General features: G+C 46.9%; 2 protein-coding genes across 6 annotated transcripts in view; one reads left to right on the plus strand and one right to left on the minus strand.

Moving 5' to 3' along the window:
• Nucleotides 1-27,331, minus strand: TRIM50 (tripartite motif containing 50). 5 transcript variants are annotated; one of them, XM_083172093.1, is made up of 8 exons: nucleotides 27,216-27,327; nucleotides 25,798-25,923; nucleotides 21,980-22,400; nucleotides 16,733-16,828; nucleotides 11,822-12,052; nucleotides 7,166-7,188; nucleotides 6,957-7,081; nucleotides 1-4,163 (listed from the first exon to the last, which is right to left on the minus strand). In XM_083172093.1, exons 2-8 carry the CDS (start codon nucleotides 25,839-25,841, stop codon nucleotides 3,601-3,603), a joined length of 1,503 nt encoding a protein of 500 aa, XP_083028219.1. In that variant the 5' UTR covers nucleotides 25,842-25,923; nucleotides 27,216-27,327; the 3' UTR covers nucleotides 1-3,600. The 5 variants fall into 5 exon arrangements, with proteins under 5 accessions (XP_083028219.1, XP_083028220.1, XP_083028221.1 ...); XM_083172094.1 differs by having other exon boundaries at nucleotides 27,256-27,311; XM_083172095.1 differs by having other exon boundaries at nucleotides 25,793-27,331.
• Nucleotides 27,145-27,898, plus strand: part of NSUN5 (NOP2/Sun RNA methyltransferase 5) — an 11,580-nt gene continuing 10,826 nt past the window's right edge. Inside the window, exon 1 of the mRNA XM_083172099.1 lies at nucleotides 27,145-27,542. Within this exon, the coding sequence (XP_083028225.1) occupies nucleotides 27,450-27,542 (93 nt within the window). The 5' untranslated portion in view covers nucleotides 27,145-27,449. The remainder of the gene's footprint in view (nucleotides 27,543-27,898) is intronic.

The following is a 27,898-nucleotide window of genomic DNA, read 5'->3' on the forward strand; positions in this document are numbered from 1 at the left end:
AGTGTTTTTATTGAAGTTTTAGCAGAAACAAAACACCAATACACAGAAGTACAATCAGTGCCGGTTGGCCCCACTGCCTGAGGGCCTATCCCCTCTTCTAGGGATAGGCTTCCATATTGTGCTCTTGAATTATACATTACACATATGTTACATTATACAGCAGAGGACTATGGTGTATTTGCTACAGTGCATTCATCTAGTAACTTATCATGAAATATATTTATAAAGGGGCCCAGACCATACATGCAATCATAGATAAGCCTTAGTTTCGGCTAGCCACGACCCCTCTGGAGCCTGGCCATGTCCCTAAGCATGGTCCTCTACCACTGCATTTCCCTGAGCCGGCCTTTATTATCCAGTCCGAGATGGAGTACAGTACACAAAGTATAGCAGATGCATTCATTAGTACCATAAGAAAAAAGAACATGATGGATGAGTAATGCTGTGTACACACGGTCCGATTTCCTTTCCGTTGTTGACGATATAGTCAACATCGGATCGGCATCGGATCAACATCGGATGCAGATCGCAAGGGTTTTAACCCTTGCGATCCCGATCTGATCCCGATGCGCGTTCACGTATCGGAAGCCAGAAAGTATTGGCTGACTTGTCTATATAGTGCAGATCTGCACTATATAGTCAAGATAGGATGCAAATCGGATGTGCCTTAAGATCCTATCCACGATCCTATCTGGTCAGATCGTGGATAGGATCTTAAGGCACATCTACCGTGTGTACACACCATTAGAGATGGACGGGAGCAGCATTGTATTTCTATCCAATCTGAAAGAGGGACATGGAGGACATGTCTAAGTAGAAGAGACACCTCCTGTGTGTAACTGCAATCCCAGCACTGCAACTTTTGTTGCAAGCTGGGATCCAACATTGCATGCATTGGTCACAACATTGAGGTGTATTCAATGCTGCGGGTGAGCTGTCACAGCTGGCAGGGTCAGTATTCAACTGACCCCCTGCATACACCGATTCCCCCTCGCTCTGTTTTTTGGAGCAAGGGGGAAACAGCGAGACTCGCGGTTAAATGCAGCGGGATCCCAGCATTAGACACGAGTCTCGCTGTTTCGGGGAATCCTCACTGTCTTGTGACAGTGAGGATTCCCCTGGAATGTAATATAGGCGGAGCGGCCGCCACAGGGGTTAAACATCGAGGATCGATTGTTTTCGTTGATCCCCGCCGTTTAACCCACTCGCCGGCCGCATTGAATACGGGCCATTGCATGCATTGGTCACATAACACCAGCCAAGTAAGCTCGAGCTTACTAAGCCGACCCACAGGAGCGGGGGCTGCAAGGCCGGTAAGTCTGCATGTCCTCCCCATAAGATGACAAGCCCTTGTTTCTAGGAACTCTGGCCTCCCCAGAGCATGCACATAATGGACCTTTTGCAGTTGCAAATTCCCAAGAACTGGGACTATGCATGCAGCCACGGAACTTGTGGTCAAGTCTAAATCATGCCCATTATCTGTACACATGGAGCTATCCGAGTTATCCATATCATGAGTAAGAGAGTGCTATTGGAAAACAATGCTAAGAGTAAAAACACAAACCATGTTACAACAGGATAGATATATATATATATATATATATATATATATATATATATATATATATATATATATGCACAACCTAAGAGAACTAAAGTTGGTGAGGTGATTACCAAAGGTCTTAGTCTTTGTCAATGTTAGGGGAACATTTTCGCTTCTGACAATAATTGAGTAAAGCCATTCATGAGCAAAGAAGAGGAAGATCAGAAGCCATCAAGGTTTGGGCAATACATACACAGGCTAATAGGGAAAGATTATTTACAAAAAGTTAGAGGGAGGAGTTAAGAGAATCCGCTAAGACCATGGGGATCTGAATTCCAGTGGCCTGTATGCATGTACAAACTTGAGAACAGAAAGGGGGAACAGGACCAAAGCAAATACCAGAAACCAGCAGAGGAGCCAGGAGCAGCCAGGAGCTTGCATTTGTAACTAGACATATAGGAAATACAATGCTGCAAAGCTTGCCACACATGAACAGCCACGTTTCCAAAGGAACTGTTGCATTATTCTAATATACAATTTAAGCACAACTTTGTAATTAGATTTTTTTAAAATCTGATCAGAAACAATCATAATGTAAGTTAAAAAGGAGAGACGGTGATTGTGTCACATTGGAGAGCAGAAAGATGATTATTGCATTGATGTTATAACTACACACCAGTACACCAGTGCACCAGTGCAACCAACTTTTTCTTATCCAGTTGCATTATCAATCAATTGTATAGTCTATCAGTGGCGTAAGTTCGTTCCAGTTGCCCGGAGGCAAGATACATATTGGTGCCCCCCACACACACACACACTTACAACCCTATATAACCTTATATAAAATATATATTTCTGTTTAGATAGATAGATAGAGACATAGAGAAAACATATATATTTCAGAACTCAGCCACAGAAGCAATATCGTTGGCTTTTAAATAACTGATTTAAACTTCCAGGGGGAAGAGAGGTGCCCCCTTGGGAGCAGGAGCCCGGAGGCAGATGACTCCATTGCCTCCCAGAGTTCTGCCTCTGTAGTCTATATATAATTGTACAGGATCTATTATTGACCACACAGTCATCAGTTCCTTGCAAGTCTATAACAAACTATCGGCTAGTAATGTGCCTATCCAGCTTAAAGCCCCATACACACTAGGGGGGGTACTCAATGTAGGCATTCTCGGCCAGCTCCACTGAGATTTTGCAGGTGGGTATCAATGTCTCTACTGCCAGGCGCCGTGAAGGGGGCACGGCGCTAGAAGTGGACGGAAGTCTGGGAGCTGCGGCTCGACAATTCCCGGCCGTTCTCGGCAGAACGAGCCCGACTGCTTGTGAAATCGTTTCCTGTTCAATGCTGTCGGGGAAGACAGCATTGAATAGGGCCCCGCCGCTATTTCCCCCATCGGTATGGCCCCCCAAGGCGTCACCGAGACCCACTGAACAAGCAGGTAGTTGCCTACATAGTCATATTGACCTGCATGTTCAGAAGATGTCAGGGGTCAATAAGGATGCGCTGAAGCATGTATCATTAATGATATTAAGTGTACACACACGAAGATATAGTGACAGATATCACTCAGAAAAGCCCTTTCTGAGTGCTATGTTTTACTATATCCTCTAGTGCAGGGATGGGGAACCTTGGGCCCTCCAGCTGTTGTTGAACTACACATCCCAGCATGCCCTGCTACAGTTTTGCTATTTGTCCATGCTAAAACTGTTGAAGGGCATGCTGGGATGTGTAGTTCAACAATAGCTGGAAGGCGAAGGTTCCCCATCCCTGCTCTAGTGTGTATGGGGCTTTAGTATTCCACAAAGTGGAATACACCCGTATCAGACCCGTAGGACAGGCTACCTGAATCAGAGCAGCTTCATTTGTGGATGGTTACACCAGCTGGATACAGTTGTTAGGTAAAAAAAAAACATATAATTAGTATATGCCCATTTTAACACATGGATAACAGTTGAACTCTACAGGATAAATAAAGTGCTGCCTGCTTTGTAAATTACAAATGTGAAAATAAGTAAGGGGAATTGTTTTGAATCATTTGGCAAAACAATCACTTGTCATTGGCTGCCGTAATGGGCAATATAAGAGGTTGGGGATTGGTTCCCCTTTCTTGCCAGCATACGTCTAGAACTGGGTAAAGCTTTCCTTGGAACTCAGCATAGAATGTATACAAAGGTACCAGCTCATCAGAGCTGTCTGCATTATAGAATGTCAGTTCTCCTTTCTCATAATTAAGGAAGATACCAATACGCTGTGGGCGGGAATGGATGGGCAGGGAGACACTTGGAGATGTGAAAGCTTCATAGAAACGTCCTTCTTTAAGCCCAATGAGCCATGCTCCTGCCTCAGGTGCCCGGACCATCTTGCCCTTGCGACTTACTGTGCCCTTGACCACACCGATTCTCCACTTTTGTTTGGTACCGACAACCACTTCCCAGTAATGTTTGCCTGTGGAAAATCCACGTGTGGCCAGTACACAACTGCTATTTTCAAAGCCTTCTGGATTGCTGCCACGACGGTTTGCAGGTGACCGGCACTGCACCATGGTATCTCCCTTGGACAACTCCAGCAGAGGATGTGCAGTGAGGGGGTCTAGTTTCAAAATCTCTGGTTCTAAAGAAATGAAAAGAAAATGGTAAATGAAAGTATTAAAAAGCAGAATGATCTAATAGGTATACCAGAAAACAACATTGGGCTATCATAAAACAACATTGGTTGGACTATGATTCTGCAATACTATGAAGAATCCCTCTTCTGGAAGGTATGAGGTCATTAGACAGTGTCTAGGTAGACAGTCAAAAGGTCGACCGCTATCGGTGACACGATTGGTAAGTTTTTCATGATTTTTTTTTAAACTGATTTGTTCCTATTTTAACATCTCAGTGGGCATAGAGGAAGAATATAATAGTGTGCCAAGCGCATGCCATGCAAGGGGACGTGGTACACTTAATCGGTTTCAATGTCGACCTACAGTATGTAGACATAAGGCTCCCATACACTATGCGATTTTGGGATGATTTGATCCGATTTCGGCACTTTGGGCCGATAACCGGGTGAAATCGCCCCAAAATCGCAGATGTGTGACATCTGACCCGATGCGCGGTCCCGTGCGCATCGGATCAGATCACGGACGCTCAGCACATAAGATCACGTCCGACCTCCAGACTGACCGGGGGAGCAGCAGCGCTCATAAGGGGGATGCCAGAGCGGGCAGCGGGTCCTGATGCTTTAACTAGCTGGCGGCGCCAGTGGCGGTGAGTGCTGACCTGGCCGGGCGGTGTGTGTTAACAGACATCAGCAGCGGGGACGGGCAGTGCAGTGGCGGACTGGTGGGTATTAGATTTTTAAAACACCTCTGAAATGACTGACCGTTCTCTGATTGGCTGAGAGCTCTCGCCGCCGCCAGCTAGTTAAAGCGTCAGGACCTGCTGCCCGCTCTGGCGTCCCCCTGATGAGGATCACCGCCCGCTGCAGCTCCTCGTACATGTGATAAATCGCAAGTGATTTATCACATCTGAATTGGCTCATCAAGTGCCAAATTGCATGTGAGCCTCCCGGGTAGCTGCCGGGCGGCTCACAGGCGAATTGGGTCCGACTTGTCCTAATGTATGGGGGCCTATAGACACAAAAAAACTTGACAAACCCATGTCAACTTTTAACTTGTGTCGACCTTTTGACCTTGTTGGCCTAATGCATGCCAACCTTTTTCATGTGTTGACCTTTTGACTGTTGACCTAATGACCCATACCCCTTCTGGAATGCTACCAAAAATGTAGGGCTTTGCATGCAGATTTTTATGTGTGCAGCAGTCATAGAAAATAATCATGAGATGACCATCTAATGCAGGCATGTCCAAACTATGGCCCTCCAGCTGTTGTGAAACTACAAGTCCCATCATTCCTTGCCACAGTTTTGCTATTAGGGAATGCTAAAACTATGGCAAGGCATGCTGGGGTGTGTAGTTTCACAACAGCTGGAGGGCCATAGTTTGGACATGCCTGATCTAATGTATACCGCAGGTTTAGATCAACAATACCATGGTCGACCACTAGAGGCCTCTAGTTAGACGCCTATACTTGGTTGTCTGCGTTTAGATAGACAGTGACGGGAGATTGACGGATGGTAAGCATCGATGGGAACCTGGTCGACTTTAGCAAGTCGCAGTTTTTTTGTCTTTTGTTGGTGCAGAGGTGCCCACAGTGGGCAGACAGACTTTTTGCTTGAAGTGGCAAAGATCCTAGCATCAGCTCTATGTAAACCATCTTTAGCATAAGGTACTGTCACAGGCGTGCGCACAGGGGGTGCCGGGGGTGCACAGGCACCTCCTAATGACTGCCAGCACCCCCCACACGATTGCACGCAAAAATAATTCCTGACCCGTATCAGCAGCACTCGGTGGCCAGCGGCAGTCAGGCTGCATTACTTAACTGCCACTGCCAGTATCCTGCCCGCACGACGATCTCCAACCCGTAGCGCAGCGCCCGGGAGTTGCTGCTGTGGTGGACGGACATGCGCTGCCTCGACTCCATGTCAGCCCCCGCCTACTTAGAAGTGCGGGACCTTGTGCTTGCGGGGTGATGCAGTGACATCATGCTGAGTATACATCATTACACCGCCCGCTCTCTCTCTCTCCCCCAAGCCCTCTGTTCTGCACTACCTGTGCTGGTGGAGGAGAGCTGTCTGACCGGCTTTAAAGAGATAGCGCTGTCTGGGCAGGTCAGTGGCTTCCCGCATGTAGCTCACTGGTTACTGTAACTGTTGTCTGATGGGCATGTATGCCTGCTCTATATGCAATGCAGGGGTATGAAGGAGGCTGGATATTTGCCTTGCTAGGGGGATGGGGGTATGTGCCAGGCTGAGGCTGGTTTTGTGCAATCCTGGGGGGTGAAAGGAGGCTGGTGGTATAATGTGCCATTATGGGGCTTGTGGAAGGAGGCTGGGTATGTGCCATGCTGGGGGTTGGGTGAAGTAGGCTGGCATAATGCTCTCAGCTATTCACTAAACAGGAAATCCAATCTACAGTATATGCTGATTTGAGGGCAGCTTCCAGGGGTTAGTGAGCGCCCAGGCTTACAGCTTTTGCCATTACCAATCATCTGCATGAGTGCCAGCCAACACTGTACACTCTATTTAATATAATTCCCTATATTAAGGTTGCATTGATGCCAAGTAGGCGGTGACAGGCACACCCAGTAGATGATGAGACACACCCCTCCAATGATGCACCCCCTAATAAAATGGGCTGCGCACACCTATGGGTACTGTAGTAAATCTATATTCCGCAGCATTACGCACACAGCCACATTGCAGCGAATCAGAATCAGAACCAATGTGTTCAGCATACTGCAAAATGTAATTGCCCAAATGTGACAGTTTTGTAGATGTGTAACATAGCAGGTTTCTCACTGGGCAGAATCCTCCGCTGCAGCCTTTTCCAGACTGTGAGCTTGATGTCATCCTGCCGGAATCCAGGCTTAAAGAAGACGGCGCTGTAAGATGTGTCCGCAGAGCGTGGTAGTGGTGGCTGACAGCTGCAGGAGAAAAGGTTGCAGTATTGTAAATAATCACCTACTAATGACATCAGGATGTACATATTACCAATGTGTGGCCCTTACCTGGAAGTTATATCAGTGTAGTTCTGTCAACAGAAAAAAAAAATTGAGCAATGTTTAAAAAACATTTTAAAATAAAGAAAACCATTGTTCATTTTCATTTAAAGAGTGCTGTACATGGCTCCTGCTGACTTTCATAGGGAAACTTACTAAGATGGAATGGGTACGAGTGTCCCATTTGTAGCCATTTCCGACCAGGAAACGCACATCCATAAATTTACAAAAGTCAAAATTTGGCCAATTTTGTTCATTTACAAATGAAAAATAACAGCTGAAATACGAAACAATAGACCATTGGCCAAACTCAGCAGGACTTTACCATAGGCACAGTATATTGGAGAATTTACAATCATTTGTAGGCAAAGTTAGCCATTACTTCAGCTAAACATATTATTGGCAAATAGACCACCTTTTATGATTTGCATTTACATAAGCATGCAGTGGGGCAGTACGGATGGTGTAATGGTTAGCATTACTGCCTCACAGCACTGAGGTCATGGGTATGATTCCCACCATGACTCTAACTGTGCAGAGTTTGTATATTCTCCCCGTACTTGCGTGGGTTTCCTCCGGGTACTCAGGTTTCCTCCCACAATCCAAAAATATACTGGTAGGCTAAATGGCTCCTAACAAATTAATCCTAGAATGTCCGTGTGCGTATGTACATGTGGTAGGGAACATAGATTGTAAGCTCCACTGGGGCAGGGACTGATGTGAATGTTAAAACTGTACTCTGTAAAGCACTGCGGAATATGTGTGCACTATACACGAAACTGTTAATAAATAATAATAAATAAATAATGGATCAGTGAGATCTGTGTGATTCTTCTATATGCGAAAATTAAGAAAAGGTTTATACCCTGTTTCCCCGATAATAAGCCCTACCCTTATTTCTGGACAACGGTCCAAAATAAGCCCTACCCTGAAAATAAGCCCTAGCTAAATCCCCATTTTGCCCAGTCCCTGTGCTGAACTTCCAGGACCCCCCCCCCCCGCAGGAAATGGATGCTGCTGCTATGGTAGCAGAAGAAACAAAAAGAATGGAACTGCGCAATAAAGGGGAATACATGCAATTTATTTATGCACTAATAAAAAATACACAATTTCAAAATACAATTATAAGATTAGTGCAGGGGTCCTCAAACTACGGCCCGCGGGCCAGATGCGGCCCGCTGAGGACTTTTATCCGGCCCGCCTGGTTTGCCGCTGCCCAAGCGGCAATCCCTCTCACTTGCCTCACTTGCTGGGAGGATGGACGCCGGGCAGGCTGGCTGGACGGGCGGGGGAGTGGCCTGGGACGTCAGGGGACCGGAAACAAAGCTACAAACGAAGGGAAGTCGCTGCATAGCCGGAAACGGCCAGACAGCGCTAAGCCACGCCGCTCAGACCATCCTGAGGTATAAATATGGGGTGAGACACATAAACAGTTACTTGCTATTTTCCTTATATTTCCCTTGAAAAAGCCGCTGAGACCGTCACCGGAGGCGGGGAAACGCGTTGGGTTATCCATAATTCTTTTTCTTTGCACCAAAGGGGAGAACCATACAAGCCTATCATCAGACCAACAGCACGAAGGTGACTCCAGATAAAGTGGGAACAAGAAAGGTGATTCAGCACCATCCACTGGGAGACCGGAGGAACTACAGGTGGCAGCTGTAAGGTACCCCAAATACAAAAATTGTCTGGCCAGACATAAAAACCTGGACAGTTATTCCACTAATCCATGAAACAAGACTGTTTAAAAAAACCAGCATTCTAACCAACTAATACACTAATCTGACTGTGACTAATTCAAGGGAAGCAAACTGTATTTGGTTTTAAATACATACTAATCAGACACGACCGGTTGTGCTAACAATTTTATATAACCCCCCCCCCCCTGTTTTACTAATTCTTATAATTGTATTTTGAAATTGTGTATTTTTTATTAGTGCATAAATAAATTGCATGTATTCCCCTTTATTGCGCAGTTCCATTCTTTTTGTTTCTTCTGGTACCAATTTGGGGGAACTGAGCTACCCCTTATAGAACAGCGGCAATAACGGGGACTTTGATCTTGATAAATTTTTGTTATTATTAACGGATTAGTGAAGTCAACCCACTCACGGCGCAGGACTTAACCAAAACTTTTCTCTGCCTGCTATGGTAGCAGTTCTGGTACCACTGAAGCCCCTGCTGGCATTAGCGGTCCCAGGGATGCATTGCACATGTGACGTCACTGCGCACCTCAAGGACTGAGCGGTGTCTGTACACAGGCGGGAGCGGAGTGACTGAGCGACGGCGGCGGAAAGGCTGAGTGGCTGAAAAACGCAGAAGGAAAGCGGCAGTTGTGATTAAAGTATAAGGTGATTAAGGGGCATGATGTGGATAAAAGCAGGACTGAGGGGCTAAAATAAGCCCTACCCCGAAAATAAGGTATTTTTTGGACTGAAAAAAAACAATAAGACAGTGTCTTATTATCGGGGAAACACGGTTATGAAACAAACAAATCAGGGTGGGGGTCCCCCCTCCTAAGCATAACCAGCTCTGGACTCTTTAAACCGGTGCTTCCAAATATGTGCGGATAAAGTCATGTAGGGGTTCCCTGTATTTCGTATTTTTAAAACAGCACCGGCTCAGAATTTAAAAAAACTTCCAAAACACAGAATATTTTGAGACAAGTTTAGTTTTAGGAGTTCCCAATTCTACTAGAAACTTAAAGTAGGGGACAGAAATATTGGAATATATTGGTGGGTCCCTGGAGCTGTGCTCCCTTCACAAACAATAATTATTTATTTCCAGTACTTTATTTTCTAATTGTTTAATTACGATAGCAAACCTGTTGTTACAAGACACCGATTTCTGTGACGCAATTGTCATGGATATAATTTATTAACACTGCCATGTGTACATGTTAACATGTCATGACAAATGTATGCACAATTCTAATCTGTAATTTGATGCTTGACAATGTTTTAATCTTTATGTAATTATGCATTTTGCATATTTGATGTAAGGTGAAAACATAATAAAAATAAAATTGAAAAAAAAAAAACAGCACCGGGCTCTTAGACCAATCCTGGTTCCAAAAATACAAGGGACAGAAAATATTGGGAACCCCCATATTTTTGCAACCAGCATCGGGCTCCATCAGTCAGTAAGGTAATGCCACAGTCAGGGGACACTTTTATAAAGTATCGAGGAGCACTGTACAGACTCAACAATCGCTGAGTACAAGAGGAGCAGAAGCTGCTGTGGAACGTTGAACTTCCTAAGTTGCCTTAAGAAGAACAACCTCTGCTGTGCCTTCCCAAAGATGGCATCGGTGTTGGGCCCCCATTTAAGGTCCCGGGTACTTGTGGTCCCCAGGAACTTGTGAAAGAGTCCACTTGCGACACCAGTCGGTAATCATTAGTGGAGAAACACCAGCTGACTTCTTCCTGAAGTCCACTACCATCACAACAGTTTTGAGTGGATTGAGCTGCAGGTTGTTACAGCTGCACCATTGGGCCAACTGGTCCACTTCCTGTCTGTATGCTGACTTATCCCTACTCTTGATGAGGCCGATGACAGTGGTGTCGTCTACAAATGTTATGATTCTTACTGATTGCGCCTCTGAGGTACAATAGTTGGTGTATAGGGAGAAAAGCAGGGGAGAGAGAGGTCACAGCCCTGAAGGGCATCAGTGCTGATGGACCACACATATGAGGTGAATTCCCCCGCTTTCACCACCTGTTTCCTATCTGTCCACAATCCAAGAACAGATTGCTTCCGGGACCCCCAGACTGAGTAATTTAGGGGACAGAGGATGCTGGGGATGATAGCATTGCAGGGTCGAACTGAAATCTAGAGTCAGGACCCTCCTGTTTGTATCTTACAAATATCCCCACCCCTCCACCAGTGGCGCCCAGAAACACCCCAAATATTGTCTCCCCACCCACAGATAGCGCCCACTCTTGTCCATTTAACAGATGTTACAATGGATAAAACATTGGGTACTCTGATCTGTGATCCAACAAAGGTTGTTTGTGTGGGAAACAGGAAAGGGACGGGGACACTGCTCTGGGAAGGTCTACATCTTTCTTTCTTTTTTTTTTTAAAGTCACTGGCAGACAAATGGCCTCCGAGGTGCACCGGCCTACCAAGAATCTTCCCACTAAGGGCTATGCCCAATCTGCCCCTGCCTAATGCTAAAATAGTCTCACAGGACTGCAGCAATCTTACCGCCCAGGATCACATGGCAATATGCCATCCTATCGGTGGTATGTAAAAGGAGCCCATCCCTACGATCTGTTCTGCAGGGAGGAGGCTGCATATGGACCACCAGAGCTGACTCTTGGCTGATCCTGCTGACGACACTGCCCGGCCGGTGCTGCAGTATGTAGCCCATTGGCTACAATGGGCTACTGCCATCTCAGATTGGCGGTAACTGTGGGACCCGATATCTGGAATACAAAGTACAATCGCATCCCTCATAAAGACCTATAGGGGATGCCGTTACGTGTGGGACTGGAGGGATCGCAGCAGGTATAGGAGATTCCTGCTTTGGTCCCTTCTAGTTACATTTGGGCGATACTTGAAAATTTGTGGCTATCCCCCTTTGTGTTATAAGGGAATAAGCCGCAAATATTAAATGATAAATAGGCCTCTTAAACCCTTAAGTGAAGAGAGAAGTCTCACCCGGATGAAGAGCAGATGATTCTCATTTCCTAGGATCTCGAGCTGCAGCTCTTTTTCCTGCACGGTGCTCAGGATCTCGTTTTTCTGCTCCAGCTGGATCTCAATAGAGTTGATGAGCTCAGCAGCTTTCCTGGACACTAACTTCAGGAAGCGAGACTCCTCTTCTGCAATGTATCTCTGGAGCTCGCGGAACTCCTTGCAGATTAAACGTTGAAACACATCTGATTCATTCTGCAAAGCAGCGGAGATGACAGTGAATTCATTGACATATGTGGACATATTGCAGCTAATTATTCTTTCCTGATTATCAGAGTTTACAAATATTTTTCAGTTTGATGCTGTTTTGATTCCCTTAATACAGTGGTAGCGCCGTTCATCCAGCACCGGGGCTCACCAGACCACCCTCACTGGCGAGCGGACGCTACATCTGACTGGGACACGCGAGCATACCCACACGCACACGCTTCCCAGTTTCCCATCGACGGGCAGGGGTGGGGGACGGCAACTAGGCGGCGGGGACCTGAGGGAAGCTCCGGTTGAAGGGTATGCGTGTGCGTCTCGTGCGCGCGCATCCCCTTCCGGCGGCTGGCGGGGGCTGGCGAATCCACCGCAGGCCCCTGCAAAGACTATGAGCGCTCCATCTATATGTGGTTTGGTTTCATGCGAGAGAAGAATCAAAAATAATTGATTATTTATAGGCTTATTATTAAGCCTATAAAGATATGAAACAGATTTCTATAGAACTCACAGCTCTGTGTTTCTCTGGTATTACCACCCGTTGAGCAACGAGGTGGACGGCTTTCCATAGCTTCCTGCTATGGAAAGTCGTCTACCACCCCCGGGAAAATCACTTAGACGGGCGAAAACCACTCAGTGTGCCTGTGTGTATGTCCCTCTGTCACCGAGTGCATACGTGTCACTGTCCCTCTCTCTTACTGTCCCATGCTCTGTCACTCTGTGTAAGTAGCTGTCGCCCCATCTGTATGCCCTTGTGTCGCCCCATGTGTATGCCCCTCTGTCACCGAGTCCCAGTGTATGTGTGCCACTGTCCCTCTCTCTTACTGTCTCTTCCTCTGTCACCCAGTGTATGCCCCCCCTTCATCCTGTGTATGCAATGTTTCGATATTTGATGACGAGAATAAATCTCGAAACATTGATGTGAACCAGTCTGATCTACTTCATTTCAAGTCATCCGCCTGCCCCCTTCTACATACACGAACTTGCTTGGGAAGGTACCGGGTGCCACTACAGCATGTCAGAGTAGCGGAGGAGTGCCGGCATTCCCTTTGTCGCACGTGCTGCATGTTAACATTTATCAGATCCAGGAGGATCCTGCAGCACTTGCTGGGGTCACATACAGCACATTGTATGCAAAAGGAACGCATATGGTATAGGACAGGTTTGGGGCGGTTCAAGGGGGATTGCATGTGACTTTCACCCCTCGCACATGTGTATGGGGGCTTTAACATTCTGTCTTCCATTATAAGAAAATCAGATACAACTATCTGATTTTTATGCACAGTTCCGCTGACCTCGTATACATGGCGGCCATTGCTGATGAGGGTTCTGTGTTGCTGGGTTAAAATATTCTCTTATTACTTACAATGGCTTGTAAATATCAGCTGGCTTACTACCCCAGTCATTGATCTGCTTCCTTCTCTGTTGCCTATCACCTATTTTGTCTACTTCGGAGAGAGTGGGGAAGAGAAAAAGAGATTTTGTGAGTAAAGGCCCCATACACTTATGCGACTTCTCCAAGGGCAGAATTGACATACGATCTCCCTTGAACTTATCGGCAGGATCGCATACAATACACCAGTGGTGTCAAACTCATGGCCCTCCAGCTGTTGTGGAATTGCACGTCCCAGCATGCCCTGCCACACATTTTATATAATGGATTGGTAAAACTGTGACAGGGCATGCTGGGACGTGTAGTTCCACAACAGCTGGAGGGCATGAGTTTGACACCACTGCAGTACACCATATGCAGACCTTTTGCATACAATGCATTGTATGCTATCCCAGCCAAGGCTGCCAGATCCAAGCTAAAACAGGGCTGCCGACTCTCCCGGAATGTCCGTGAGACTCCCGGAATCATGGGATATCTCACGGACTCCCGGAAGACGGACCCTTTCTCCCGCAGCTGCTGCTTTAGTTAGGAGAGTGGAGACCTCCCTGATCTCCACGTACGGCCGGGCACACAGTACAGTGTGCAAGTGAAGCCGTCCCTCCCTATCAGCAACGGGTGACAGCGGCTTCCACTTCCGTCTTTCAGGCAGTGTACAGCTACTAGTAGTGATGCCTTTTACAGCAGCAGCAGCACACAGTGACAGGCGGCTCCGTGCTTTCAGGCAGCACACGGAGACTGCAGAAGTAAGGTAATTGGACACTTTCATCTAGGTTTCTAGTGTGAGTTCCCTGCTCTGGCTTCTGTGTATCACAGTTCACTAGCCAGGACAGCAGATATCCCCTTAACCCTTGCCTTAAAGAAAACAGTGCCCGGCAAGCAGCAAAGTTGCTGCATTAATATCCTCTCCCTCGGGTCTGTTCTCCTCCCTCCTCCAGAAAGTATGTTACATGTTTTGTCATTCATATGTTTTGTCACTCATATGTTATGCCATTCATATAGGGGCATAGGGCACATCACAGAACCATGTGACCCTTTGAGGACTACAGTGCAGGCGATCAACAAATATATTTTTCTGATTGGTTGCGGACCAAATTAATACACAACTATATTTCATTCCCAAATCTGTCTGCATGCTTATCAAACGTACTGTAGGCCCGCCCCCTGGTGATGCTAGGCCCTCCCCCTGTCGACGCAAGGCCTGCCCCCTGGTGACGCAAGGCCCGCCCCTTGGCTTTTACTTTTCTCCCTGAAATTATTTTTCAAAAGTAGGCAACCCTGAGCTAAAAGCACATGCGATTTAATGAGTCGTAGTTGGCTGAATAGTGCCCATATCCCACTAGTGTATGGGCACCCTTAGTATGTTTGCGTGAGTGTGAGTGTGTGTTTCTGTGACTATGTATGCCTCTAAAGGTGTGACCAGGGGGTGTGTAGGACCATTGTCCCTGTGCCAGAGCTGGCTTATCGGCAACATTTTGAAGGACAAGCCTCAAGGACGCCAGCCTCAGTGTGACTGTGCCTAATCACTCTGTGTGGGAATGCCATTGTCGTTCAGTACACAATGAGCTCACACTCTGCTCACAAACACCCGGCATTTCTGTACACAACAGGAAATTGTGAAATGTTCCATTTCAGGTGAAACCCGTGCCCATTGGCATCGGCACTGTGCAGCCTATTGTTAGCAACTGATAATGTTGGTAAAAACAAGTTTCCCAATCAACCTGCCTGCTCTGATATGTTCACATAGATATCAAATATATACACTGAGGAACAAGGAATACAAATTATGTGCAAAGAATGAAAATACCTGATTTATTTATTTATTGATTTATTATTTACTTATTTTTCTTGGCGCCAAATTCAAATTTCTCTGTAAAATTTCTCTTTCAACCCGTGTAGTGTATACAGTATATATTCAAATCTGATCAAAAAGACAAAATTGCAATTTATACAGTAGCTTGAATGGATTTTCTCAGAATGCCCTAATTAGTCTCTACCAAATTTGGTGACAATTTGATCACGCTACAGATGGCTCTGATCTGGGAATGTTTAATTATGGCCAATGAAATGTAATTACATACAAACGCAAGTAAAACAGCTTATTTTCTTGCTGCAGATGTAATAGCGAATATTACACTATGTATGAGGTATATACTGTATGCGTTTCATAGGGACTGTACCCAGGGAATGCAGAGGTCAGCACCCTGACAGTCCGATTGCAGTAGCGGGATGCCGATGGTTACAATTCTGACAGATGCGGACAGTGGTCCTTATTCTGGTTCACTCGCAAAGGCAAATTCCTTCTCAAATGGACAAAACCATGTGCACTGCAGGAGGGGCAGATGTTACTTGTGCAGAGAGAATTAGATTTGGGTGAGTTATTTTGTTTCTGTGCAGGGCAAATACTGGCTGCTTTATTTTTACACTGCAATATAGATCTCACTTTGAGTGAACCAGAATAGGGGCCTGTGAGTATAAGGGTTAGTTTTAAGGTTAGGCTGTGGGATGGGGTGGTCAGGGTAAAGGCCCCCATACACTAGTCCAACTTGTCCTAAGGACAAGTCAGACCAAATTCCCCCAGAGCTCCCCGGCAGCTCCCCAGGAGGCTCATTTACGATTTGGCACTTTTACATGCGCTAAAAATGTTTACATGTGATAAATTGCATGCGATTTATCGAATGTAAACTCCTAGGGAGCTGCAGCAGTGGCAGGGAGCAGGAGAACTGGGCAGCGGTGATTTGCAGGGCGAGTGCCGGGCTGCTGGCAGCGGGGGGAAGCAGCTGCCGAACTTAAAATTTTTTTTTTTTCTTTTGAACAAAATTTTTTTTCAATTTGGCTGCCACTTCTGGCACCACCGCTGCCAGCTGCCCAGCACTCCCCCGCAAATTATCACTGCCCGTCACCCACCCAGCCGCTACCTGGCACCCGCTCCACTGCTGTCCTCCCCGTGGCACCCGTCCCTGCACAAAGGTGTATGCCAGCAGTGCTTCACGGCTGGCACACACCTACGAATCAATAGAATGCAGCAGGTTCAATCTGTAGGGTCCGCACATAGGGTCGGACCGTATAAAGGGGGTGGGGTGGGTAGGCTACGGTTAAAACACCGCAATTCATCAGCACTGTGACTGCCGGACTTCTCACTGTCGGGATCCTGGCCAATTGGATATTGTATCCAACTCATTTTATAGGATGAATTTCACCACTACAATGTACTTGTTCAGAAATGAGAGAATCAATCCAAGCATGCTAGAATATTGTGCATCATAAGTTACTGCCCCACTCACTATGATACGGTTCTTGTTATTGGTGAGTTTGTTTATCTGCTCCTCCAGAACTCTTCTCTCTCTCTGCAGTTCAGTCATCAGTGCGGACACATCTTCCTGTGAAGCAGTATGGGAAAGAAAAGAAAATCTTCATAAAACAAAAAAGCTACAACCAAAAAGAATTCTAATAACCAGAACATAAGGCCATGAACACTGCCAGAATTGTTTTGAACCAACACTTGAAAAACATGTCACACGTGGTACAAGCTAAGAACAGCTTTGTTCCCCTGAGTACGTCATATCAGCTGATTATGTCAGTTACGTGAGATATGGATACAGAAACAAAAATAGCTAATGCGCTCTTATAATGTTCTAATATGTATAGTACCTTTAGTGAAAAATGATTTGTAGTCGCTATGTTGTCACTAAATATACCTGGGAGTTCATGTTTGTGTGGCCTCTCCTAAATAAAAATACAATTTGTGTGGGTGTATGTACATATATATATATATATATATATATATATATATATATATATATATATATATACACACACACACAAGACAGTCCAAATAATATGCGCAAAGTCCCAATTGTACTTAAAACGATCCATTCCAATAGATCAGGGAATTTGTGTAGTGCAGCTTCACTCCAGATTAGGACTCACCTGTGCACATAGAAGAGATGCATGTGTAGAAAACAAACAGGAGAAGCGCACAATGAGCACAATGTAAAAAGTAATTTACTATAAATAATCAAGCTCACGTACACAGAAGTTTAAAACAGCAGGCACCAGCAAATAACCAGCAGGTCTATATACTGTTATCACCCGGATGGCAACGTTGTAAACGCCAAACGAAAAACACATTGGCAGCGTGCAAACAGCAAGCCCGGGGCAGCTGGAACAGATGGACGGAAGACGGCTTCAGCGTCACAACAGCATCAAGTCAGCAAGGAACACCCTCTACGTGTTTTGCCTCCTGACGAAGTCCTATTGTGACGAAACGCGTAGAGGGTGTTCCTTGCTGACGCTGTTAGCAGGGATGGTCGGAAATAGAAATTGTAGTAATAGAGAGCCCTCATCACGAGTTAATACAAGAAAAAACTTTTTGTGCAATCCTAATAGTAATAATAAAATGATAATAATATTTACGTATACTGTGCTATATGGAACCAATTGTAGGGTATATCACATCAGGTTTCTTGCAGACAGTTCATACGTAAAAAGCAATAAACAAAAAATTCAGTGTAGTGTTTTTTTTGTATTTGTAAGGAGGCTGTACCTATATGTTTAATACATATCTTAATAAATATCGATATTTTTAACCATCATTTCGCCAAAAGAAACCATTATAGGAGGACATACTGCGAGACTGATGTAAGCATACAAGTGAGCACATAAAAGATACCTTGATATGTTTAATACCATAATTATGAATGTAAGCCTGCTGTAAGCATCTCCATTTGCTGTTAACACCAAGGGTGAACCCACAAGAAGTAAAATCACTACCCCATACAAGAAGAATCCATACTCCCATTGGGAATATCATTTCTATGAACTTTATGTTGAAATACTCAATAGACAATAATAAGAAATAATGAAAGCATAAACATGAATGTGGGGAACAAAGTACAGTTCAGAGTCAAGGATGACACCCAGGCAGTGAGCTGGTAGAATAGGGTCGGGGTTGGAAGTATCCCACAGCGGAAACTCTCGCTGTGCCCCACTGTCTGATGTCCACCCCTTCCTCTAAAGCAGGGGTGGGGAACCTCAGGCCCTGCGGCCGTATGCGGCCCCCGTAGGTGGTTTGAGTGGCCCGCCCAGCGGCTTTGCCGGGAGTCAAGTACAGGGGAGTTCTCGTGAGAAGTCGTAGGTCTCGTGAGATTCCTCTTAATTAACAGCAGTCAGAGACTGTCAGTCCTATTCAGTGACAGCCACCGGAGCCTGGGACGGCTGCAGCAGGATAATTTGTAAGAGACATTTTTACATATGGCCCCCAAAGGATTTTTTCTCCATACAAACGGCCCTTGGCACAATAAAGGTTCCCCACCCCTGCTCTAAAGATCAGGATCCAGACTGCACACTTTAATTATACATATGTTACATTATACTGCAAAGGACTATGGTGTATTTTCTACAGTGCAATATGCTACATTATCTCGCATGGACTATAGTACATATTTATTGGAGGCCCAGACAGGGCCAGCTCTACCATTAGGCAGCTGCACAGGGCGCTGGGGTCTGAGGAGGTGCCTATCACAAAATTAAGGATGTCTATGAGGAAGACATCCTTGTTGGGTACTTGTGTATTAGCAGGGCGCCCACTAAGCAAATTGCTTAGTGGGCGATTCTGCGTAAGAAAATCGCATCACATGCGTTTTTTGCGTGCGATGCAATGGTATTTTCCTATGTAATTTATTCACTGCTCTCTGCCCGCGGCCAGTGCGATGCGATCGCATCGCATGCGATCGCACAGCACGCAAAATCCCATGCAATCGCATGCCATTTTATAGGGTGCGATGCCATTTAAATTACTATACACTTCTATGAGATGCAATGAGATTTAGGCCCCCCACCCCCACTATCCATGCCACCCGGAAGCGTGGCGAGCGGCGGCGGAACGCATCCTCCCGACCTTTTCATACCCCCACTATCCATGTCAGCGTGGAGTTGACTATACATAGTGTGGCGAGCGCAGCGAGCCACCGAGCCCGAAGTGTGGCGAGCGCAGCGAGCCCTGCAAGGGGACGCGGAATACATTTAATATGATCCGCGTCCGCTCGCCACGCTTCAGGCTCGGTGGCTCGCTCCGCTCGCCACACTATATACAATCGACTCCACGCCAACGTGGATAGTGGGGGGTATGAAAAGGTCGGGAGGACGCGTTCTGCCGCCGCTCCCCACGCTTCAGGGTGGCATGGATAGTGGTGGGGTGCCTAAATCTCTTTGCATCTCATAGAATTGTAAAGTAAATGAAATGGCATCACACCCTATAAAATCGCATGCGATTTTGTGTGCGGTGCGATCGCATGCGATGCGATTTTCCTACGGTGCCGTTCGTATGATAATTGGGCGCCCTGATAATACACAAGTACCCCTTGTTGTACTTAATGCAGGTGGCAGCTGTGAAACTTCTACTTCAAGGGCTGGAAAGTGGGTATCGTTTGCAGTGGGAAGTTGGGGGGCCATAGGTTAAAGTTTTGTCTATGGTGCTGAGAAGCCTACAACGGCCCACAGCCCAGACCATTCCCTGTAATGATTAGCCAATCCAATGTATTGGCTGGTCACACCCCCTCTAGAGACTGAGACTTGCCACACACCTAAACATGGGCCCTACCACTTGATTCCCCTGGTGGGCCCTTCATGCCCAAGTCCAACACTGGGTGGAGTTGATTATTAAGTTATCAACACAGATAGAGATATCGGCTAACGGTGGCCATACATCAGAAAGACCGGTCTTACAATCATGATTGTGTCCCATTTCCCTTCAACTCCCCGGAAGTCCTTTGTTGTTTTTGGACATACAATGTACTCACAATCCGTCATACAATCCATCATACAATCCATCTGCTGCGTGATTGTATGATTGCAGCTTCATTTAAATAGATGGCTGGCCTACTAGGAACAAAAGGATACGAGTACCAAACATCCATTTTTGTATTTTTTTTTTTTAATTTAAAGGTAGCCAGCAACTACCAATCTGCTCATTTCCGTTGTGTTATGCCATTATTAAATAGCCCTAATGCAGTAATCCACTGAAAACTGTTTTCAGAGCAGTGACAGAATTGTGCAAAAGGACGTCCGCCGCTCTCTTCAGCCGCCCACCTGTCTGCCGCTTGGAAACTACTGTGGCTCTCAGCATCTTCACCTCCACGGGCCGCCCAGAAGCTGCACCTCTCTTCTCTGTTAGGGGCGCATTTATCATCATAGAGCGATGCCGGCGCGGTGACATCGCCGGACATCGCATTGCGGTATTGTACAATACCGCTGAAAGGAGCCCGTCCCTGCGAAGCCCTCACGCGGAAGCCAGGGGGGTCTGGGCATGCGTGGTTATGCGCTGACCCCCGCCGACCCCTCTGACTACTGCCCCGCTCGGCAGTTCGATCCCGCAGCCATAGGCTACTATTGTCACATGACTCTGGTTGTATGAGCCATCTAAAGACAAATTGCATGTGCTTAAAAGCACATGCAATCTGCTCCCAATCCCAACTGATCTGACGTGCAGCACCTCAGATCAGAGGGCCAATCCTTCAATCTCCCGGGGACGGCGTTGTAGGATTGTGCACACAATCTGCATACAATCCATTGAGATTGTATGATTGGGTGCAATGTCTTTCAGGTGTATGGGGGCCGTAATACTCTTTTCTGGTGGAAATATAATATTTGGAAATATCACTTTTGAGGTGCTAACCACTTGGAGCATTGTCAATTGAATTACAGAAGCTCTCTCTCATGCTATAGGAATTCATAAATGTTAGAACGTGGAAAATTTATTTGAAATCCACTCATATTTGAATGCCCCTGCAAACTATACACTGAATATTGTATCATATATTGTCAATGTAAAGAACCCATTTCTATGTTTTTACTGTACTTTAAATTAAGCATATCATGATGTATCATTTGCATCATTCAAATATATCAAAAAGTTAAAGAGGCAAATTTTCTGACTTAAAGGCCCATTTATCATGGATCACATTTACAACACAATCTGGTCGGATTGTTACCACCCAGGATCGCATTGTAAAATGCGATCCCATCTGACACTGATAATTGGATATCACCCAATGGATATGATTTTTTTATGAGTTTGGAGCAAATTTAGATTTCAGTTGGATACAACCCTTTAAAATGTAAATCTCTCTGCACATTACATCTGCCCCACCGGCAGTGCAGTGGGTGCAGGATGACTCAACGACAGTCGCGATTCTGAAAGTAATTTCTCCGACATCGGAATCCCAACTGTCAGGAGCCTGACAGTCAGAATCCCAACTTACACAGGCTATTTTCCCTTAGGAGGGTCCATGACACCCATAGAGAGAGAATAGAATAGGTGGCAAGTGCAGCTCGCCACGAGCCCGCAACGTGGTGAGTGCAGCGAGCCTGCAAGGGGCTTGAACACAATCGCCCCCTTGTCGGGCTGCTGATGTTGGAGAATCGAACATCGGAATCACGTATGTCGGTAAGTTATACCATGGTTACTTTCTGTTCCTAATCATCCAACAGTATATCAAGTTTCTTTATGAGCCCAGGCAATGTATACATACCTTCATTTTGCTATATACACTGGTAAGTGGCCTGATTTGGTGATGTCGGTGTTCCCCGATAGTGCCACAGAGGCCACAGATAATCTCCTGGTCTTGCTCGCAGTACAGGCTCAGTGGGTTATTGTGGTTAGGACAGGTCTCGGTTCCAGCTTGCTCCTCACTCAGCATCTGTAGGGTCTCAATAAGGCGCTTCAGTGTGACATTGGGGGGTGATGAACTGTAGTCCACTTCCTGCCTGCACACAGGGCACAATAGCTGCATCTCCGATTCTTTCATAAGCCCCCATAAGCAGTCCCTACAGTAGGAGTGTCCACACTGCAGCATGGCAGGATCTTTAAACATCTCTAGACAGATTGGACATGTCAGCTGGTTCTCCAACATGGGGAACCTTATATTAAAAGCCATCCCTCTCAAAACGGACCTGCAATAGAACACCACAAGTAGACTGTGTTATTTTCTGACTGCTAAGGAAAAAATGACCATAAAAAAACTTGATGGAAAACAAATATAGTATGAGGGGCTTTGATTCCAGACCCAAAATTTATATAATATGACAGCAATAAGTTAGGGAAGCACTCATATGGCTGAGAATCTTATCTGCGCATTACGGAATGTTCTTACACCAGCACACTGTGTACAATACAGCAATGCCCTTTCCTGCGGCAGAGAACATCAGTATATATAATTCTGAAACAATACTATGTCAAAACATTGTACTCAGATTACTACAAATATGAAAATATGTGTTTGGTCATTTAAAGGGCACTTAGACAGCTACACAATTCTATACCTCTATGGCCTACCCCTCTTCCACCTTCATTTTCAGGCTCATTTCTCCGCAGCCTCCCTCTCCCAGGTCCTTCCTCGGTTCCCATTCTCACTCAAATATTCAAACATAACTCACGTCAAAGGCTTCACCCACTCAGCTTCTCACTACATTTTATGCTGCAATATTGATCTCACTTTGAAGTAAAACCCCACCCAAATCTAATTCTCTCTGCACAGGTTACATCTGCCCCACCTGCAGTGCACCTGGTTTTGTCCATTTGAGAAGGAATTTGCCTTTGCGAATTCACAGCAGGTATCATGGGCATATACTGTGAGATATCTCAATGTGTGGCCATAAGACATTTCCCCATTCCTCACCAGTAGGGAAAATGTCCGACTTGTTACAATATATTCCATCAAATGGACATGTTGGATGATTCATATGTACAATTAAAGAATACTTTCCAACAAGTCGCACATATACACTGTACAATTCTTCACCAATGTTTTTCAGATCAGCCAGATAATTGCATATATTCTATGCCCAGTTTTACACTCTTTTTCATTCATAGCCCCTGTAGGTTATAAATTCTCCCTCTCCCTTTGGTATTTTCTTGTAATCTGAGCACTGCAATTATGTATATAGAAACAGCTGTGTGATAATGGCATTTGGATAATGTCAATTTCGGACTTCTGCAAAGATTGAATTCTAAAGTGAATTGTACCAAAGCACAATTATATTCCCAACATAACGGGAAATATAGGATAGGTTTCCACATAGTTGTACATATTCTGTACAATGAAAACTCTTATTCTTAAGAACCATATGACATACCTGCAGCTTTATCAAGGAGCAGCCAGCACGGTGTGTGGAAATATGTATAGCATACCTGTGTGTGCTGCCTCCTTATCTGCTAGTCATGTGAGGAGGGTGTAGTGGATGTGTTTGTACGTGTAACTAGAAGTGGTGAGGAGGTACTGTAAGAAGCAATTAGATTGGACAACACCAACCAAACATTAACAGTACCACAGCACAAGAAGTCAAACACATTTTCTGTAACTGGTACCCGCATTACTAGTGGCCTGTTTCAGTAGTGCAGCCAATGAGAAATCTCTACAACCAGTGTCAGTGAGTGACAGCAGGAACAGAGAGAGAGACAGCAGAGACAGAGAGAGGGACAGCAGGGACAGAGACAGAGAGGGACAGCAGGGAAACTGAGAAGGCCACAGAGAGCAAGGAGTGAGAGAGGGACAGCAGGGATATAGAGAAGGATAGCAGGGACAGAGATAGTCACAGCAGGGACAGAGAGAGGGACATAACGACAGAAAGAGGGACAGCAGAGAACGGGAAAGGAAGATGGACATAGGAAGAGGGACAGCAGGGAAAGGGGAAAGCAGGCACATGGAGAGGGAGAGAGAGGAACAGCAGGGAGAGGGAGAGAAGGGACATAGGGACAGCAAGAGGGGCAGCAGGGACACAGAGGGACAGCGTGAAATCAGGGACATGGGGGCACAGAGAGGGACAGCAGGGACACAGTGGGAGGGACAACAGGTACAGAGAGACAGGGACAGTGAAAGCAGGGACAGAGAGCAGGACAGCAGTGAGTGGGACAGCAGGAACAGGAATGGGGACAGCACTGACAGAGAGCGGGACAGCAGGGCAAGGGACAGCAAGGAGAGGGACAGCAGGAACACAGAGGGACAGCAGGGACAGAGAGACAGGGAGAGTGAAAGCAGGGGCAGAGAGTGGAACAGCAGGGAGAGATAAAGCATGGACATGGAGAGGGACAACAGGGAGAAAGACAGCAGGGACAGAGAGTGACAGCAGGGACATATGGACAGAAGAGGGACAGGGACAGCCTGACAGCAGGGACAGAGAGAGAGTGACAGAAAGGACATAGGGGGCAGAAAGAGGGACAGCAGGGACACAGAGAGGGACAGCAGGGACAGAGAGACAGGTAGAGCTGCAGCAGGGACAGAGAGAGGGACAGAAGGGACATAGGGACAGTGATGGCAGAGACCGAGAGGGACAGCATGGATGGAAAAAAGTGACAGTAGGGACAGAGTGAGGGATGGCAGGAACAGAGAGAGCAATGGCAGGGACAGCAGAGAGAGGGATGGCAGGGACAGCAGGCACAGGATTTGCGGGGACAGCAGGGAAAGGGATGGCAGGGACACAAGGGAGAGGGATGGCAGGGAGAGGGACAGCAGGGACAAAGAGACAGGGAGAGTGACAGCAGGGAGTGTGACAGCATGGACAGAGAGAGGGACAGAAAGGATGGAGAAGGACAGCAGGGACAGGAGAGAGGGCCGGCAAGGACAGAGAGAGGGACGGCAGGGACAGAGAGAGGGACAGCAGGGACAGGGAGGGTGACAGCAGGGACAGAAAGAGGGACAAAAGGGACATAAGGACTGTGATGGCAGGGATAGAGAAGGACAGCAGGGACAGGAGAGAGGGCTGGCAAGGACAGAGAGAGGGACAGCAGGGACAGGGAGAGTGACAGCAGGGACAGAAAGTGGGACAGAAGGGACATAAGGACTGTGCTGGCAGGGATGGAGAGGGACAGCAGGGACATAGGGACAGGTAGAGTGACAGTAGGGACAGAGATAGGGAGGGCAGGGACAGAGATATGGATGGCAGGGACAGAGAGACAGGGAAAGTGACAGGAGGGAAGAAAGACAGGGAGAGCTATAGCAGGGACTAAAAGAGGCACAGAAGGGACATAGGGACAATGACAGCAGGGACAAATAGTGACAGCAGGGCCATAGGGAAGGGGAGAGTGACAGCAGGGACAGAGAGGAGGATGGCAGGGACAGAGAGAGGGGGATGGCAGGGACAAAGAGAGAGGTATGGCAGGGGCAGAAAGAGTGGTGACAAGGACAGAGAGTGACAGCAGGGACAGGTAGAGTGACAGCAAGGACAGAGGGAGAGTGACAACAGGGACAGAGGGAGTGACAGCAAGGACAGAGGGACAGCAGGTACAGAGAGCGACAGCAGGGATAAAGAGAGTGATGAGGGAAATACAGGCAGCGGGGTAAGCTTACCTTACCTGTGATCAGCGGGTCTCTTGAAGTGGAGGGGGCTGGGTTCCATGGTGGCAGTATGGAGGAGAAGGCTGTGGTTGGCGGTGGTATGGAGAAGGCTGTGGTTGGCTTTTTCTGTGGTGCGGAGGAGGCTGTGGTGAGTGACAGCAGGGTCAGATAGAGTGGTATCAGGGACAGGTAAAGTGACAGCAGGGACAGAGAAAGTGACAGCGGGGACATAGGGACAGGGAGAGGGACAGCAGGGTCAGAGAGAGGGGCAGCAAGGACAGAGAGAGGGACAGCAGGGACATGTAGAGGGACAGACAGACAACAGGGACTGAGTTTGACAGCAGGGGCACAGAGACTGGGAGAGTGACAGCAGGGACAGAAGAGACATAGGGACAGTAATGGAGAAGGACAGCAGGGACATGGACAGCATGGACACAGACAGGGACAGCATTAGAGTTACCAGCCATTATGGTGTGTGGTATACCATGTAATGCATACTTGCCAACTTTCTGGCTGCAGCCAGATCAGTGAGGCAGGGGGAAGGGGCCGTCGCCAGGAGAGAAAAGGGGTGATACGGGTTGGAGCTACGGATGGGCTGACCTGTTTGGGGCTTGGCTAGAGTCATTGTGTAATTTTAGTCATGCCCCTCCCCCAGTGCAATGCCGGTATTTCAAGCATTGAACTGCGGGGCTAAAGCTGGGTAAACATCTATACAATCGTCGGGCCGTTCTTTCGATCTGGGACAAAAGGCTGTTCGATTGTATAGGTGTGTATGCTGTCCCGATTCCTGCTGTATGATCGATAAACGGCCAAAACGGATTTGTCCGTCCATACTTGGTCAGTCGAAGGTCCAGTGCTGTTTAATATTCATCCGACCAGACGGGTCCATATCAGAACAAAAGTGCAGTGTGTAAGCACCTTCGATTGATATGCTGCCCGTTCTTGCAATTATACTCGCAATCACGTAATTTGACCCACGGACCCCCCCATACCGAGGGCCCTGTGGGAGTGTTGCCCCCCATTCCGGGGGGGGCCGGGAGGGGGACCCGATTTCCTATACCCTACTGCCCATTCCGGGACGGTAGGCAACCCTCATGTAATGGGCATCACAGTGTAGCATCATGTGTAATGGGCATCACGGTGTGAGGCATAATGTGTAATGAGCATCACAGTGTGTAGCATAATGTGTAATAGGCATTACGGTGTGTGTCAGGTAACGTGTAAGTGGTATTACAGTGTGCAAAATCAGAAATAAAATTGAATAAAAAAACCGTGATAAGGGGCGGGGCTGTGATAAGGGGCGGGGCTGGGATAATGGGCGGGCCACTGTCCGGGAATCTCAAAACATAAAGGTGGTAACCTAATAACCATAGATAGACCGCTGGAATAGGGACAGAGAGTGACCCCAGAGACACCACACCCCACATGGGTGCACAGCGGGGATTACAGCAGCGCCGGGAGGAGGATTGTACCACCTTTCAGGAATCCAGCTGTGGGCAGGAGGGAAAAGGGCGTGCAGTAGTGACTGGAGTGGATGCCGGCCGTAAAGAAAGCTGCTGCAGCTGGCGTCGTAAAGCGTGCACAGAACAGCAGCAGCTGAGCAACATGGCCGCGTAGTACGGGAAGGGGGACACGTGTGTTAAAGTGAGCAGAACCGGGACTCCTCATCATGTCCCTGTACCAGACAGCAGCCGGGATCCTGGATAAGCTTGAGAAGAAAGAGGGGGCTGTAAAGACGCTGGTATATGACAGTGGCTTTAAGGTAATCGGTATATAATGTGCATTCTCGGTCGTATTGACAACTTTGGTGGTGAGGATCTCTTCAGTATTGTTATCAAAGGGGATATGTGGTAGTCATTGCCTGATACCTTTATGGACTGATCGGACAAACAACATACCGCAATGCTTATGTTATGGGTTATACATACTCCTTTCAGCACCCCCTTGGGCACCCGCAGATCATAATATACTCCTCCAAAAAAATGAAATGGTATTAAGGGGACTATGTAAAAACCGGACCCGGACTACACTCCGGACCGCCGGACAGGACATCTAAATCTGCAGTCTGGAGCTTGTAGGGTCCGGTCCGGGAGGTGTCCTGTTCGGGGGGTCCCTGTG

The sequence above is a fragment of the Crinia signifera genome, chromosome 2 (genome assembly GCF_055691185.1).
Source record: "Crinia signifera chromosome 2, ASM5569118v1, whole genome shotgun sequence".
NCBI classification, from domain to species: Eukaryota; Metazoa; Chordata; class Amphibia; order Anura; family Myobatrachidae; genus Crinia; species Crinia signifera.

Coding starts and splice junctions, on each gene's coding strand:
- TRIM50 (XM_083172093.1), bottom strand. CDS start 25,841: ATGGAACCCAGCCCCCTCCACTTCAAGAGACCCGCTGATCACAG. Junction 22,401..25,797: donor AAGAGACCCGCTGATCACAG/GTAAGGTAAGCT, acceptor GTTCTATTGCAG/GTCCGTTTTGAGAGGGATGG. Junction 7,189..11,821: donor ATCATCTGCTCTTCATCCGG/GTGAGACTTCTC, acceptor TTCTGTTGACAG/AACTACACTGATATAACTTC.